The 17,233-nt window shown below is 42.5% G+C and overlaps 1 protein-coding gene across 4 annotated transcripts in view; it reads right to left on the bottom strand.

Moving 5' to 3' along the window:
- herc2 (HECT and RLD domain containing E3 ubiquitin protein ligase 2) overlaps positions 1-16,309 on the bottom strand; it is a 45,236-nt gene extending 28,927 nt beyond the window's left edge. For 2 of the 4 annotated variants that reach the window (XM_071487100.1, XM_071487102.1), the window contains exons 1-33: positions 16,141-16,309; positions 15,015-15,123; positions 13,710-13,803; positions 13,379-13,507; positions 11,275-11,497; positions 10,388-10,488; positions 9,022-9,163; positions 8,825-8,929; positions 8,555-8,726; positions 8,182-8,355; positions 7,623-7,811; positions 7,364-7,515; positions 6,772-6,929; positions 6,553-6,666; positions 6,218-6,469; positions 5,939-6,132; positions 5,652-5,852; positions 5,206-5,434; positions 4,937-5,061; positions 4,393-4,571; positions 4,095-4,279; positions 3,844-3,999; positions 3,559-3,744; positions 3,260-3,436; positions 3,060-3,163; positions 2,816-2,966; positions 2,508-2,722; positions 2,277-2,409; positions 1,912-2,039; positions 1,570-1,765; positions 1,339-1,472; positions 294-470; positions 59-195 (exon numbers count right to left, since the gene is read on the bottom strand). In XM_071487100.1, coding sequence (XP_071343201.1) covers positions 59-195; positions 294-470; positions 1,339-1,472; positions 1,570-1,765; positions 1,912-2,039; positions 2,277-2,409; positions 2,508-2,722; positions 2,816-2,966; positions 3,060-3,163; positions 3,260-3,436; positions 3,559-3,744; positions 3,844-3,999; positions 4,095-4,279; positions 4,393-4,571; positions 4,937-5,061; positions 5,206-5,434; positions 5,652-5,852; positions 5,939-6,132; positions 6,218-6,469; positions 6,553-6,666; positions 6,772-6,929; positions 7,364-7,515; positions 7,623-7,811; positions 8,182-8,355; positions 8,555-8,726; positions 8,825-8,929; positions 9,022-9,163; positions 10,388-10,488; positions 11,275-11,497; positions 13,379-13,507; positions 13,710-13,803; positions 15,015-15,086 — 5,084 coding nt within the window. In that variant the 5' untranslated portion in view covers positions 15,087-15,123; positions 16,141-16,309. The remainder of the gene's footprint in view (positions 1-58; positions 196-293; positions 471-1,338; positions 1,473-1,569; positions 1,766-1,911; positions 2,040-2,276; positions 2,410-2,507; positions 2,723-2,815; positions 2,967-3,059; positions 3,164-3,259; positions 3,437-3,558; positions 3,745-3,843; positions 4,000-4,094; positions 4,280-4,392; positions 4,572-4,936; positions 5,062-5,205; positions 5,435-5,651; positions 5,853-5,938; positions 6,133-6,217; positions 6,470-6,552; positions 6,667-6,771; positions 6,930-7,363; positions 7,516-7,622; positions 7,812-8,181; positions 8,356-8,554; positions 8,727-8,824; positions 8,930-9,021; positions 9,164-10,387; positions 10,489-11,274; positions 11,498-13,378; positions 13,508-13,709; positions 13,804-15,014; positions 15,124-16,140) is intronic. The other 2 variants (XM_071487103.1, XM_071487101.1) reach the window with 2 other exon arrangements.
- Between the last annotated feature and the right edge of the window lie 924 nt (positions 16,310-17,233).

Raw genomic sequence — 17,233 nt, 5'->3', positions numbered from 1 at the left:
AGATTAAGGGAAATATGCTCATGTCTTTTTTACCTTAGATCTCAAACTGCTGACTTACCCAATGTTGGTCCCTTCTGGTATGACCCTCTGCCACCCACAGAGCATTGCATACTGCACAGACGGCAGCAAGAAGCTTTTGGAGGCCAACTTCAGCATGGTGTCGATGCCCTCCAGCCTCACCTCAGCCCTCTCCAGCTGTGATGAGACAGTTAACATCTGTCACTTTTCATGTTCTAAATATTGGCACATTAACAGTTTATGAAATGACTGGTGATCTGTAACTTCACTGTCACCTGTTTAAGAAGACACTTCCTCATCTTCTCTACATCCAGAGGCTCTTCTTTCAGTACAAACTCCACTATGGTGGCCATAAGGCTGGACTGAGAAAAGACACCCTGAACACTGTGTTTCAGCCAGCGGTACTTCTGGACATTGGCCACAGTGTTTAAAAGCGGCTGCCACTTGTCCTGCTGCAAAGGAATTAAAGATACAGGAATGTCAGACTATACTAACATCAACAACCACTGCGTTGTGATAGTTCAGGTTATTTGGCGTGAGGTTGTGTGAGGCAGTCACGCATGTCAGTGTCTTACCACTGCCCACTGCCAGTGAGGAGAGGCAGCAGGGAAAGTGGCACACTAGCAGAGCAATGTGCTGCTGTGCACGGGGCCTGCAGAGAAAATGTGCTTTAGACACTTTTAAAAGACGGCCACGAAACAATTCAATATGTAGTGAAATGTACGTTTCACTTATTATCTCAACCGCTGAACTACCGTAATCCTACGCACAAACGTACCTACAGTGTGCACTGTATTAGGTCAGCTGGATGAATCAGAAAAAGCTAAACTTCACCTGGTTTTGACAGGAAGATAAAGCAATGTAAATATTCTAAATGAAGCATACATTTAAACGGATAGTGGATTGTTTCGGTGGGCGTCTTTTAAAAGTGATTAAAATGCGTTTTTTTCTGCTGACCCTATGCACAGCAGCAAATCGCTCTGTTTCTGGCAGCGCATTGATCTGAAGGTTCTGTTAGAGGTAACACAATGACTATGCATGACTACCTCACACAACCCCGATCAATTAACCTAAACTATCACTTTAAGCACAATGTAAGAAAACAATTTAAAGTACAATTTAAATCAACCAAAACACATACTTTGGCTAAAGCCTTCATTGTTAAAGAGAACCTGTTTAATTGTGTGATTCAATACCAGTCTGGATCCACATGAGGCTTCATTTCTGTTTACAGTGTCAAAATGTAAATATTAAGAACAAAGACATTTTTGTGTTACATTATTTTAATTCTATGAAATGTCCTACGTCCTTTTAAACTACCTTGGATGTCTTGCTAGTGGATGATTTCCGGTCAGCAGGTGTGGGGCTGATATGAACATTAAGTTCCTCTTCATTGGTCCCTTCATTCTCCAGTTTTGGCTCTTCTATGTCAGCAGACTCTGACTTCTTAGGCACTAAAAAACAGAGCACATTTAAATTCAGAAAATGTTTATATGTAAAGAAACAACAACAAAAAAAACATCACTCTGCGGTAGGTTTTGAGTAACCCACCTCTTTTTTTCCTGCGGTCCCTGATGAGTTTCTGGGTGATCCTCCTCCAGCGGGGCTGAGAGCTCAGCAGCTTCAGTTTTGACACTATAGACAGGTCGTTGCTCACAGCTGGACGCAGCTCGTTAAACAGGAAGCGCAGACGCTCGATGACAGGGGCACACACCTCTTTATAAGAGCGTCCTTGCTCCTGATGGGTCTAAAATAAAGGGGACAAAGCCAATGTGTCATTTAAAGCCCTGTTTTTTTCCTTTGTAACACAAATGACCTGCACAACATTTCCTACTGGTGAATTAATATAAGGAAAGTATTTTATTATCATGAGGTTACAAGCAGGAATCGTACCTTGATTAAAGAACACTTTGCCTGGTAGACCATGCGGCACACGTCAATCACAGATTTAGGGAGGGACCTCTGTTTTCCTTGGTCCACACCCAAGGCACATTGACTGACAAGTGAAAGAGCAATGTGACCTGTGACAGGAAGAGATTTTACACTAAATTGTTGCACAAGTGCAAATCACTTCGGATGTGATCAGTTGCTTATAGAAGTGTTGCAGATTGTGCAAGCGCAGAAAACAAAGATTTCAGTGCATCATCTTAGCATAACTAATAAGAATGGAGGAAAAAATAATTTCAGTGGCAAAGTGAGCCAAAATTAGCTCCTAGTTCCTCCTCAAACAGCCCGTCTGAGCCTAGTTGCTAGGTTACCGAGGTCTTGATGTTTGAGCAGGCAGCAGAGCAGCAGGCGACCGACTTCCTCCACAGGGTGTTCCGGGGGGAAGGTGATGGGCGTAATAAGATGGTACTGCTTACAGCAACGCTCTATTTGGCATAGGAAGTCCTATAATGTCACAAACAAAAACAAAACACAAAAGCATGACTCCATCCTTTAGCTTCCTGCTAACTGTGTAGCTTCACTCACTTTTGTCATGCTCGTACCTTCACAGTGTGGTCCTGAGTGTTGTTGTCAGCAATGGCCTGCAGGAAAGGCTGTGCGTGGTCACTGAGGGTTATTCTCCTGGAGTAGAGTTTGGCCTTGTCTGGAGTGGTTGTACCCAAGGAGCTGCAATGGTCTTCATCCTTCTCCTCATTGTAGTTATAGTGGATCTGACTGGTCTGCAAACCCCCGGAGAATATGGAGGACTGGAGCCATTCTGTGCAAAGACATAAGTTAAAATTAAATCCAATACAAACATTTTTTATGAAAGATCTGGATCAAAGGGCTGGTTCAAAATTATGACACCCACTGGCACATTCATTCTCCATGGGGGACAGGGGGGTACTCTTGGCCAGGTAGGAAGCGTGGAGACCCAGTAGCAGCCCCAGGTTCCTCTCTGTGTCAATGAGAGGGGAAGACAGACTGCTGAGGTCTGGAGTGGTGACCGTCTCCTGGTTAGGCTGTAAATGAGAAAACATCACAATATCAAAGACTAGAACAAATGACAAAGTAAGACATTACAATAAGAAAATGTTTGTTGAGCTAACAGATACCTCCATATACTGGCCAACACAGAAGGCCTGCATTGACTCCCTGGTGTCCTCAAACTGCAGAGCAGCTTCCAAAGCAACCACAGGATCCTCTCCTGCAAACTGAGCTGTAGCAAAACGAGATGGATACAACTTAAACTACCTGTAAAAACTTTTAACTTTTACATTTTATGCAACCAAAAGGATTTTTTTTGTATCATTACCCAGGACACTGTTTCCTGTCAACGACTGGGACTGAGCCTGGAAGTCCTTGATGTCATAGACTTTTCCGTCAATTACTGTCCAGAAACCACCGTCTTTGTTGTGATTCTCCAGGTCAGCCTTGCGGATTAGTGAAACCTCCTCATTGTTCTTGGAGCTTTGGCCTGTGAAGAAGGATCCTGCCACAGCAGAATAAGAGCTAGTTACACTCTTAACAAGATGCTGTGAATAACCCTCAAACTTAGGATTGTGATCTGGTAAATGACATTCAGGGACATGTTAAATACAGTCTGTGATATACCCATAATGCCCGGCCATGCCAGATCCTCATTATCGTCCCTCTCATGTCCTGGAGCCAGGTGGTTGAAACGGTCAAGATGTTCCAGGAGTCCAGCAAGGAGAGGGATGGAACCAGTCTCCTGCATCAGACCTGCATCTATGGTGAGCAGGAGGACGATGGACACCACCAACTCAGGCAGAAGCACTCCTGCCAGAGAAAAGACAGCAACACGCCCATAACTGTCTCACAGGATCTTTCAAAGATTAGACTTCATGCTGCACACAAACGTTTGGAAAAGGTAATTACCAGTTAGATCGCCTTCAATAACACGAGAGACTTCAGCAAAGTGGCGGCGACCCGTGGAGGCGATACTTGTTGCCACTGGGAGGATGTCTCCAATGTGAGTACACAGAAGGGCAATGTACTTCTTTAACAGGGAACCAACACCCAGAAGCTCTGGATCTGCAGAAGCAACAGAGGAATCAAACACTGCCCATCTACAACACATTTTAAACCTGATAAACCTGGGGGAGTAGAGAAAACTGAGGATGACTTACTGTATCCATTTACATTCTCTGTCCCATTGACCCCCAGGTAGAGCTTGCTAACAAGCAGCCTCTGGAAGCGCAGCAGCAGGTCCAGAGATGCAGAGCGCTCCTTGCTGACATGTTCTGCCTCTAAATAGTTGGAGATGCGGCGAGCAACATCCTTCAGCCTTGCGATGGTCTGGGAGGCGATGTTCCTGTAGGAACAAATATGTAAATCTGCTCGAACACAGCGAGGATTTGCACAAGACAATACAATTTAATTGTAAATAAATTTAAATTTAGCATGTTTCAGGTGAAGCCCAGGTACCTCAACAGCTGCTGGACAAGCTGCACTAGAGGGAGGCTTTGTTTCCCCGCTGACTCGTAGATGCCTGTGTTGATGAGGTCTTTGTCCAACATGGTGCGACAGCGGTGCATGGTGGAGGCATTGGCCTCCTGTTCATCTATCTCCTTCTCTTTCTGAGCCTCCTTTTTGGCTTCGATATCCTGTCAGGAAAAAATTATGAAGTGTGAAGCCCTTATGTCATGTGAAGGGTTACTTCAGGAGATCAGGGATGTGACTGTAGGAGATTTAAACCACTGATGTCTAATATTCTCTTTTAGTTATAGGAAACCACTGAGTCTTGAAATAAGAATCAAATTCAATCTGTCAAATTACAAGTCTACAAATACTGAATGGGGCCAGTAAATTCTGGCATTTGTCTTTTAGGATTTTAAAATTCAACTAGACTCTGAGGCCAAAGACAAAGCTTCATCAACATTTTGTTACTCAAACAGATGAGGCATTGTTGCCATGAATACACTGCGTGCAAAAGCAGGGCAGACTGATGACTCATGTTAAACACACTGACCTGTATCTCAGCAGTGATGGCTGCATTAAGTGCAGATTCCAACCCCCCATCAGCCATTAAGCTGCTGACCAGCAGGTCGATCATGAAGCGACGTCCAGGACTCACGCTCATCTCATTTCCTGATGCTGAAAAAAATTAAGAAAAAAACCTCAGTCTCCCAGTTCTGACAGTGTCTTCAGTTCATATGAAAATTAAGTTGAGCTAATGGACTATTAATTGCCCATTATTGTGTATAATGACTGGCAGCTAATGTTGTGATCTGCACTCACCAGCATTAGGCAGAAGCGAGGATAATGCCCTCGCCCTTTCCTCAGCAGTGGGCAGCAGCACAGACCAGCCACTCTGGAGGACAGCTTGGGCAGCTGCTTGCACAGTGTTGAGTACCCCGGCATTGCTAGCAAGTACTACCACTGTTTGCTTCAGGTTGTTAAGCAGCACGCTGCCAAGCCCCAATCCCAGCTCCTCTGGATCCACCTGGTTGCTGATGGCTGCGTGGAGCTGAGGGCAGAGAGGGAAGGTTTTAGAAATGTTGTCTACTGTTGTTGTGACAAACTGTAATATTAGAAATCATTGGGCACAGTTGTGTGTGGTAAACTAGGCATTAGAGAGGGTGAGGAGAGGTTGCTAAAATACCATAAATGAAAAGGTGCATCACAAACAAATTAATGCCTCTCTAATGAAACGTCTGGAAACAACTTAACAGTCTGCTGCCTACCTGCAGCCTGAGCAGGTTGAGTGTGGCGACTACCATACACTCCTTCTCCTGTGGGGGGGGCCAGTCTGAGCTGCCATCCATCCCCTCGCTGACCTGCCGCAGGAGCAGGTCCAGCTGCTCAAAGGTCATGGGACATACGTCCACCACGAAGGGCACCCGCTGCCCAACAGACCACTCTGAGCACGAGGACCAGGCAAAGCTCTGAAAACAAACAAATACTATGTGTTGAGCCTATTATCAAGCATTTTAAGCACAGACAAATCAGCAGTGAGAGTTCAGGATATTACCTGTCCTGGGCCACAGGAAATCCCCACTATGTGTTTGGAGTTGAGCCCTGGCAGAGCCTTAGGCTGCTTCTTGTTAGAAAACAGTGTATCAAAGTGCTGTAGTTTATCATTGCTGCCCCAACTGTGCACCTCTCCATCATCAGTGAGAGCTAGGCAGTGGGTCGATCCCACAGCAACATCCACTACTTTCTTCCCTGATTTCAGACATAAAAGACAGAAATCAGTCTTTGCTTTTAAAAGCTTTGAAAGCTTTTTTTTTTTTTTTTGCAGTGAACTCACCCTGTAAACTGTCGAGCAACTTTGGGTAGCGGACATGCTCATCAGTGCCGTGACCTAGACGTTGATTGTCTCCTTTTCCCCAGGTGTACACTTGGCCATCTTTGGTGAGGGCCACTGAAAACTGGCTGCCGCAGCACACCTTCACTATGTCCAGGTCCTGCAGTTTCTCCACAAGTTTGGGTGTCTTGCAGCCATCACTGCCTCCTCGGCCCAGTTTGCCATAGTCTCCATCCCCCCAGGACCAAACCTGACCTGTGGAGACACGCAGAAGGTCAATAGAAACAGAACCGCGACAGTTTTGGTGAAGCTGGTGGTTTCTATGTTTTTTTTCTTACCATTCTCTGTCACAGCAAGCGTTTGTGCATCACCACTTCCACATGCTACATCCACCACCTTCAGTCCCTTCAGCGCAGTCACCAGCATGGGTGTAGTCTGGTCCTCGCTAGAGCCTAAAACCAAATCAAAAGACAATTGATTTTCAGTGTTTAAACAGACAGATATGTTATTTTAATAAAGACCATGTGTTCTGCAGGTTCAGTGCACACGCAGCTCACCGTGCCCCAGTCGACCATAGTTCCCTCTGCCCCATGTATAGAGCTCCCCATCAGCTGTAATGGCAGCGCTGTATGTGCTCCCGCATGCAACATGAACCACGTGCTTTCCTGCTTGTTTCCCATTGAAGGCTGCAATCATTGTCGGCTCTTCCAGATACCTGAGACAAAGCAGAAACGGAGACTGAAATTCCTTTTCTGATGGTTTCAAAAATTTGAGATAAGAAGAAATCTTTCAGTGAAAAGTGATATTTCAAGCATTTTTGGTTCGGCAGTGGTAGCTGAGGATGTTGACTTTGATCTACAAGCATGAAACATTAATAGGAATGTCCCAGATTTGGGAAATAACGTAATCTATAATTTCACTTTCTGCTTAATCAATAATTTAATTTAGCTAAATCCCCAGAAACTGGATTTAGTGGCCCAGATACCCCAACTCTACAGCTTTGCTGTTGTCAATGTAATGCCACAGTTGCAAAAGCACTGGATTTTCCATACAGCATCTCATTTACATGATGTGTCAAGATGGAAATAACAAACCAGGCGACGCTTAGAGGAATTTTAATATCAGCCATGGTTTTCTCAGGTTACTTACGTGGTGTCTCCATGTCCAAGGCGGCCACCATCACCGCAGCCCCAGGAGAACACCTCCCCGTTAGATGACAGGGCCAAGTAGTGCTGCCCATCGGGATGAGCTGCAAGCTTTATGATCTTTCTGGAGCTCAGACTGTGGATCAGCATAGGAGCCTGCAACAAAATAATTCAGTGACACAGAGATTGCTTTTGTCAGAATAAAACTAGTTCAGATTGGGTGTATATTGCTAAACAGAAAGTAACATCACAACTCAACTGACCAGGGTTGTGCTCTTGTAGTTCTGGGTGTAAACAGCACTACTGCTGGACAGGATGAGAAAACCCTTTTCTGAACAGACAATCTGTGTGACTCCAAGGCTGGACAGGGCTTTACACTGAATGGGTCCATTAACGTTGGCATAAAGTTTCCAGCCCAACAGACCCCAGGCAATCACCTCCTGCAAGGTTCCCTGCAACAAGAGGAGACACAGGGAGACAAGGTCAGTGATTGTTGGAGATTTTGGCTGCGATCCCTCCTTTGGTAACAATACATATCTACAAAAAATGTACTTTTTATGCTTAAGCATTTTACATAACCACTGAATAATATCTGCAGTTCCACATTTTTCCAAAGGAGGATTGATGATGACCATGTTTATCCATGCTTCCTGTCCCACTATAATAATACCAGTAAATAGGGCACAGACATATATAGAACAAACATGATAAAACAGGCCTGTAATTCAAGCAATGAGTGGGGGAGGAAGTAGCATCACTGACCTAAAAAACAAAAATAAACAAATCACTTAAGCTTTGCCACTTTATAACAAGAGTTGTCACCTTGTGCGATGTGGGGGAGTTGCAATGAGGAGGGCTGCACGGTGAAGCCAAGCGGTCCAGGTGGGCCATGATCACCACAGCTGTTTGCCGAAGGTCAATGGCCAGGTCATTATCCTGAGGCAAAGTCAGGTAGCGCAGGAAACTCTCATTTGGACTCAAAGGGGCTGTGAGGATCTGGAAATAACAGCAACCAACCACAAAGTAGCTTATTAGCTTGAATCTCAACCAGGAATAGAGGAGCAGAGGTATTTTAAGACATGTGTTCCCAAGCAACAGATTTTCATTTGATGACATTAGTATTCATGTATTTCAACCTTGTTCTCTCATTGTCTGCATTTGGTGCCACTCGTGAGATACAGAAGAAATTGTTCACCTCAGTTTCCTCTTCGGGAACAGGCTCTTCCTTGCTGCTGTGTATGTTTTGAAAGCGCTGGAGGAGGGGTAGTAGAGGAGCGCTGGTTCCCTGGGTGGAGCGTTCATTGTCCATCTCTCTGGTGCCACTTTCCCACAGCCGCAGCAGTAAGAGAACAGCAGACAGCAGCTGACTGGAAAGACAAAAGGATGACAGGGTTAAGTCGGCAGTGAGGAATGACCACAGTAGGATATCAGCAAATACTTGCAGATATGAAGGGTATGTGGTTACCTGAGGGTGCCCCTCTGTACAGCCAGCTCCAGCAGGATGGCCAGGACCAGGTGCTGGTCCTGCAGAGGAATGTTGCCCTTGGTAGTGGCACTTCCATGTACATCACTAGTCCCAAAGGAGAGAACAACCAGGAATCATCAAGATAATCCTATATGTTTTCTAAGTCCTAATTATCAGGTGATCAGTAAATAACAAACCTGAGGAACTTAGTGGCCCTCTCAACAACCTCCAGCCACACCGATGACACAGTTCCCTCATCAAACAGTGTGGCCTCTGGCAGGGCACGCAGGGCATCCAGAGACTCCTGGAGAAGCTCACTGCAAAGATCTGCATCATCTCCTGTAAGACAGCACAAACATCTGTTTTATAAATTAGTTCTTTGATTGCACTACACAGGGGTTACGCAAAAGTAGAAAATTGACAGTTTCCCAGGCCCAGCAACAGGACAAATGGAGAATTTATAGTATTTTTGTTTATGTTTAACCTAAAAGAAAATGCTCTGTACATACGCATATAATGACACATAAACTACAAACTGACCGCAATTTCAAATCCACAACAGACCTCATTAGTAAAGGAGAACTATTTTTACGTCACTTATTCACTGTGAGATAACCTTCAGGTAGCAAATTTAACTAGTAACCAATCACATTTCATGCTCCTGGCTGTTATAGTCCCACTAACACAATATCTCGGTATTTCTCTACAGGATTTGTACATGTATTCATTCAGCAGGTTTGTGGATGAAAGAACACATAGCTGCACTTCTGCTGCTCTGACAGTGTATTCCAGGAACACAGTTAGACAGAGGATGAGAAGCTTAACTATGTGTGTGTGTGTTGCTCATGTTACAGGAAGGCCACAGAAGAGAGGCAGGCTCTTTGTTCACACCCAGTCCCTGTGGACAGGCAGCTCTCAACCTTGTATCAGTACACATAACAAAAACAGCATCTCTACTTGCAAAGCTGACAACAAAGGCTTTCAAACAAACACAGCTGCTGCTGAAGCTGTTAATTATGAGATTTAATCAGACTGTGTCACTGCTATTCACTGAGATACACATTATTCATCATATATATATTACTAATACTATGAAATACAAATTCAACTCCATGTTGCACTGGACTGCTTTATATTAATATTATATTGTATATATATATATATATATATTTACCTTCTCTGTAACAGAGATTGATTGATTTTTCCCGATGTATCTGCTTTTTAATGTTAATGTGTGAAGATTCACAACTACATGCAACCAAATGGCCAATTTTCATGGTAAATACATTCTTATCACAGGGCATTAGGAAAGTTACCAACAAGTCACCCTGACCCTGTCCTGCACAAACTCCTACAGTCCTTCATCTAGTGGACACCACAGGCTAATGCTAAAAACATACCGTTGCGAAATATGCTGGGTTGTTTACTATGAGCAGTGTGTAAAGTGGTGCTGCACATTCATCAACAGCTGTTAAGCAAAGCTCCATTACCATGACAGCAGCTGTCATCGCTGCTACAAGGGGACAAAACATCTTTACTGTCACTGTCCCGGGACATTCTTACCTGACCTCCAGGCCCGACGCAGGAAAGCAAAGGCAAAGGAGAGAGCTGCCCTAGACCCAACTCTGGCCAGACCTTCAACACCTTTACTGATTGGACGAGGGCTGAAATAACAAAACAACACAGGGATCAACTCAAACTGTGTATCATCTCTTCACTGACATTCAAATTGAAGTATATCAAATGCTGGGAGTCCATAGCCCCATGTAAGAGCATCTCAGGGATGCATGACATAAAAATTATAGTAAACACTACCCATTAATGCCTGAGGAGCAGCTGAAGAAATTCTACTATCTGATAATTCAGCAGAAAAACCTTAAAGACAGGTTTTCAATACAAACAGAGCACAAGCTAAAACATCTGTGTAGAAGTTTGGAACAGAATTATAGAGCACAGGAGACCACAAGCACAAAGATGTATACTGAAGTGTGCTTAAGGGGCCAACAAGCGGAAAGCACCGGCTTTCATACACTAAGCTGGGGGGTTTAACTCAAATTATTATGAACAATCTGTAAGTCAGAGCACTGTACACACCAGGAAAAACTGAACTGTGCTTTATAGGTTCACTTTGTAACGGTTTTAGTTAAATCAATAGCATGTGCAAAAAAATCTGCACTCACTGTACAAATGTGGTGGCGGAGTTTGGTGTTGACGAGAGCTTTTAAGTTAACAATCTGTAGTTTAACACACTCCTCTAACACACTCTCATTTACTGTAACTGGTCAGTGAACACAAGATCTTTGAGATCATTCTCCTTTTATTCTTTAAACCATCTTATCATGTGCAGGGTCATGTGGTGGGAGGGGGGGCCTTGGGTCCAATCACAGCAAACACAAGAGTGAGAAGTCTCAACAGATAACTCAGATATCTCCAGCTTAATTATTTTTTACCTCTTATTGTCAGCAGCAGGCAGCGGTGGGCTGGGGGGCGTCTTCCAGCGGACCTTGTACTTCTCCTCCATCATGCTGTGGCTGAGAGAGATGAGGTAGCGCTCCAGGATGACCAGGCGCTGGCGCAGGCGTTGGGCAGACAGGGTGCTTTTGGCCATCTGAGCCGAGAGCTTCTGCTGATCGTCCACCAGGACCATCAGACAGTCCTTCAGCTCAATTTCATCTAGACACACAAGGAGGGAGCAATGGAAAAATGATCAAAATTACTGTTACCTGTCACTCATAATTACTTCTTACAGAAAAATGTGAGAACATTAAACTTTATTTTGGGTGTCAGAAGCGCAAAATGATTTTACACGAAAATATATTTAAATATAATTTTCTTTTTTAATGTATATTTAAGCCATTTCCCGTTAAGCCTTTTCTTCTACAATTTGAAACTAATTTCTAGCAGTAAAACTCATCTTGAATGTATATATTCAAGAAATGTAAAAGCTTTGCACAGTATATGAAAGATACATTGTAGGTGTTCACCAGAGATCTTACACTAAGGCTTTCACCATGTAAAAAAAAAAAAAAAACACCTTACTTTGAGTGACCTAAATAAAACAATGTCCACTGTGGTATACAAAAATATTTCATACAACCCACAAGCAACTTAATACAAAGCAAGTGTTACAGATTAAACAAAAAAGCACCAGAGAGCATTTTTTTCATTCATACTGCAGCATTTTAATAATTTAAGATGCAATGTGCTTTAGAAATGTTATATTTAACTCTTACATTTACAAGAACCAGGGATTTATAAAGGTACCACATGTACAGAGGGTTCCACTAAAAAAAAAAAAAAAAAAAAAAAATACATCTCAACAGCAACAACAGTGTTTCAAGAAAGAGTCTTGTGACACTTTAGAGTATTACTTATGGAATTCACTGTTTAATGAAAAAAAATAAAAAATAAATCCCATTCAAAATTTTTCCCCACTGGCATTCATCACAACCAGTCCTTTGTTCTGATCCGGTTCAAGAGAAAATGCTTTATTATGCGTCTGGACAGCAGCGCTGCAGGGAAGACAAGACGGGCCAAAATAGAAGGTCTGAAATCCACTTAAGCTTCATGTAAGCCAGACTGGCCCGAGGTTGTGTGAGCCACACAAGAGTCAGCTGTGCTCGGCTGTCAGGACAGATATGTATCCCAGTCAGACAAAGTCTCTTACTATTTATTATAAACTACCACAGTTAAAAGTAACTTGTGCTAAAGAAATACCTAACTCAGAGGGGATGATTTAGCATGCAACAGAGAGGTAAAAAGAGTAAATACACTGCTAGCAATCAGAACAAATCTGTCATGTGTCGGTGCACCATCCTGATTTCAAAACAATAGCTTGGGTCTGTGCTGCAACTGCTGAGATCAACACGTTTCAGATATCTGTCCGCTCAATGGAAAAGCAGGAAGTATGCTGTTTGAACTTTAAGCATCAATGACTTGTTCATGTAGCGATCCAGTTACACTGTACAATCAGACCAGTTTGATTTCCTGGCTCCAGTCAATAAAATAAAAGAGAAGCAGCCAAGCAGCTACTAGCAAATACACTAGTCATGAAGACCATGGCCCCATCCCCCCACCCCAATGCTTATCTCCCATGACCACAACATCGTCCCACCCAGTCCGTACGCAGTCTGTAAACACAGCTTGGGTGAAAGACGCTACCCTGCGCTGGTCAACATTATCACACCTACCAAGATTACACTCTGGAGGGGTAAAAATAACCACTCGGACCTGCAGGCTGCAAGTTGTCATTTCAGAGTTTCCACACCTCACGTGCCAGCAAGACATGTGTACATCAGCAGGGCCTGACACACATGAAACTGATAAACAGAGGGGTTGACCCTGTGTCGAAATGGTCAGTATCAATGTATCTAGTCAACATCTAGGAATTGTGAAACCATGTGGTGTCAGCATGGTATTAATTACCCTACTTGGAAAAAGAAAGGCATGAAATAACAAGACCCACAAGAGGAGCACAGGGACATGTCATGGTTGGCTGCAACAGGATATATTGTTGCCCAACACATTTTAACCTGGCTCAGGTGGCACTCTCACCTGGCTGCCGCCCCCAATCCCAGGTCTCAATGATGGAGTGATGTACAGACGTGGACGTCTCCTCCTCTTCTTTCTTTTCTTTGTCATTGGGTTCATCCTTCTTCTGAATTCCGAAGCAGTCGCAGTCTTCTAAAGGATAAAAAAAAATTCTGTCATTTAACCTTCATTTCCATCAGTAAGGTTAAAATTACAACCCTTGTCCCTGGCTCACATATCATCCTTAGACAGTGTGTATAAATGTACCATGTTATCATAAGCACATTTCCAGCAGCATGTAAATTTGGCAGAAACACAGAGGGTAAATGAATGCCGTGACCTCACAGTGCCATACCTGGGTGAGCCGATTCTTCTCCATTGAATGTTATCTCCTCATCTTTTACCATTTCATTCCACATCTCACTCAGTCCCTCTGGAGAGAATGCACGCTGCCAAAGGAAGTAACAAAGTGAAAATCAGTCCACACTTATCAAATTTAAAATGTTCAATTTATATTCACACCTTTATGTATGTGTTTGCTTTATAAATTCTGCACAGGTTATGTCACAGACAGGTAACAATCGCATTATGAGGGCATTAAAGTGTAATTGCAGCCAGAATAGATCCAACATGACCAGGGACTTTTTCCTTAAAAATAATTCAGGCATTCATCATGTTACCTGTATCTCACTCCTCTTTACATTTTCAAACAATTACTGCAGAGGCAAATTCTTGATCTGTTTGAAGTCAGCTCTTGCTTTCAAGGATCTGAGGTCTTCAATGTCAAAAATGTAGCTCAGCAATGCCACCACACAGATAGATTAAACCTAAAGCTGTTCAGCACTACAGATACGCTCTAATGAAGGGAAGACATGACGCAGCTCTTTAATTTTAGTCTTCATTTGGTAGTGCAAACCGATTTTCAAGTTCAGGCTGAGTCCAGACAGGCTGCAATTTGTGGAGGTGAGAGCAGACAGCTTGTTGCACAGCCTATTTGGTAGGATGAGACAGTCAATTCACTCTCTTGTCTCCCAGTCTTCTCTCAGTTCATCATATTAACAACGACCTCAATAATTACTACCAAAATCAGTTTGTTTTCACAACATAAATCTTCATTAAAAAAACAAAGAAACAGATTTTTCACTTAGTTATTGTGTAATTATAGGCTACATCTCTTTTCACAAGCACATGAGCAACACATGAAAAACAACAATCATCTGTGCAATTTTCTGTTTGATTATGACCATGCTAAAGTAGCTGAATGTTAGATGTTTATGTTAACTAAACTAGTTCTGATAGCAGCACAAGTGACTAAGGTAAAATGCAAATAATATTTTTGGAAGAAAAGGATAAAACAGACATTGATTATCAGTAATAAAAGACCTAGAGGCTTTGAACTGAATCCCCAACATAATGCAACACAGTCCAACTGACAGTAGTTGAGGAATGAAGCAGTTTCTTCAAAAACAACTAAGCAATACAGTCAAGCACTTAGCCGAAAACAAGAAAAATTGTCAAACTTGGATTGGTTTTACTTACTCTTAAAACACATGTAACACACCATCACATGTGATTTAGGTCATGTGATTTCATGTTGTCCTTTTAATCTGAAAAGGGAACAACTTCAGTATTATTCCCTTCTTTCATTGGGTATATGTACCTGTAAGTCTATCTTCAGCCATTTGTCATGAAATCGCAGCTGAGCATCGAGGGTAAAAGATGGAGAAGGCATCTTCCCCTCTCCTCTCCAGGCTGCAAACGCAGCCAACCTGTAAAATAAAGAGATGAAAAGCTGTGTTATTACACTTATTTACAAGTCTTGGTTAGATCAGAATCAGCCAATAATGAAATTATGAAAATTATGAAAACGAAATTGTTAAGTGCTTGAGGATCAGTGAGGGTTGAGCATCTTTCCTGTGACATTATAATATAATATAATATAATAAGTAAAATAAATAAGTTTGCTCATTATATTATTATGTTCCTTTTCAGTCCTGTTTCAAGTTTTATTTGAATAAAATAAAATGTTGTTTAACTGTTTTAACACAGTTATTAAACCTACCCAGATTGTCATACTTATGTAAACAAATGGGAAACACAAAACCAATTTTCGAAACATAGGACTATATCATTGCAAACTTCACTTATACGTCATTACATACAAAAAATAACCTTATACAGTAGGTTACACGTGATTTTTTTATCATGAATATTTCTGTGAAGTAACGTCACACAAAATACTCCTTAGCTCAACCTCAAATATAAATATATATATATATATATATATATATATATATATATATATCACTGTGACATATAAATTGTTCCTTGCATGTAGATGCATTTCAGATCATTTATGTTAGGGTTTAAGGCCAAAGATGTATCCATAACTGTAACATTAGACGTTGGAGGAAAACCAGAATATCGTAGCATTTAAGGCTAGCAAGGGCACAGTCTCTGTTAACCTTTATACCGTGGCTTTGGCCTGGTTATCACATATAACAACACGTAATTCTAGCAGGTAATAACACACACTGACACAGCATCATTACGCTCATAATGCAACACCTAATGCTAGGTAACGTTCACGTTAGCTTGGTGGCTAAGGCTAACTACTAGCTTGCAAGACAGCTAATACCAACACAACGCTAGCTAGCTAAAGCAGCTCTCGTCATCCAGGCAACGATGAACAAGCGTAAGTGCCATGACACTGAACCGAAACAGGCTGACTCCGTGCTGCGTAGAGAAACACAACGGATAACATGTCAAGTTGGACAACAAATTACCTGCGGTCTCTTCTCAAGCTATTCTCGTCCCCTCAGCTGCTTTGCTGCATTAACGAGACGTTCATTATGGATTTGATTGGCAGGTCGCGGACTGGGGCACGAGGCATGGAAACAAATTACGTAGTCGTGACGGATCGATTCAGTGCGATTGATCTGCTGCACCGCGGAGGAGGTGGGGGTGGCTACCGCACGGTGGTCCGTGGGCCACAGAGTCTCCGCCCACTCGTACTGCACGGTGTCACAAAGGGTGCGCTCCTTTTGGATTCGAGGCGGGACATAGGAGGGGCGGGGTCGGCCTGGACCGAAGACAAACTGTTCGCTGAGGGGCGCTGTGTCTCAGGGAAAGGGCGAGGGGATTTAATTCATATGGGATTTATGTAGCTGTTTAATATTAGTTATTATATGTAATTCATACCGTTTTAGCTGTTCATTTTATCATAGAGTCAGTTTATATTATTGCCGTTTTAAAGTCACTATTGCTTTAAGAACAAATGTAACACGCCATGCTAGTATAGCCTTTTCTACATAACTGAATGAAACTATTTGGTATTGAACATTGTATCATTTGACTGTATTATTTATGTATTGCTTTATCTGTGTGCTGATTTTATCAGTATGACATTTTCAAAGGTTTATTCCTTTAGGATTTATGTGGATAGCATTGGTCTACTTCAGTTTAGGTTGAGTATTTAAACTATGCAGTGTAATCCTTGGAAATCTCCTGGAAAAAAAAACGTCCTTGAGCATTAGGTGTCTTACTTTATGACATTCCAGCTGCAAGTTCAACAGAATGATTTATGAGGCAGACAGCTCTTATTGCATTATGTAGGTTTACACAGTAGCTCCAGCGGATATTGCTTTGATGTGCTCCTCTTGTAATGGGCTTAAGGTGTCATTCCATTGCTCAGGATGAACATACAGGGTTAGGCCTATTTTATAGTGAAGCTTTATGGGATAAAGGAAATTCAAATCAACCTACCAAGGTTCTACCAGCATATGAATTTTGCAATAAGGGACAATAATACACGAGACTTGATATACTGAACACAAATATTAAGAACTCCTACAGAGCCATTCCCCTCCCCCACACAGC

Source organism: Trachinotus anak, unplaced genomic scaffold (genome assembly GCF_046630095.1).
Source record: "Trachinotus anak isolate AG129_WGS33_773 ecotype Australia unplaced genomic scaffold, CSIRO_AGI_Tana_v1 ptg000010l, whole genome shotgun sequence".
Lineage (NCBI taxonomy): Eukaryota > Metazoa > Chordata > Actinopteri > Carangiformes > Carangidae > Trachinotus > Trachinotus anak.
Note: the sequence above shows the minus strand (reverse complement) of the source record. Positions and strands in the feature narration are given on the sequence as shown.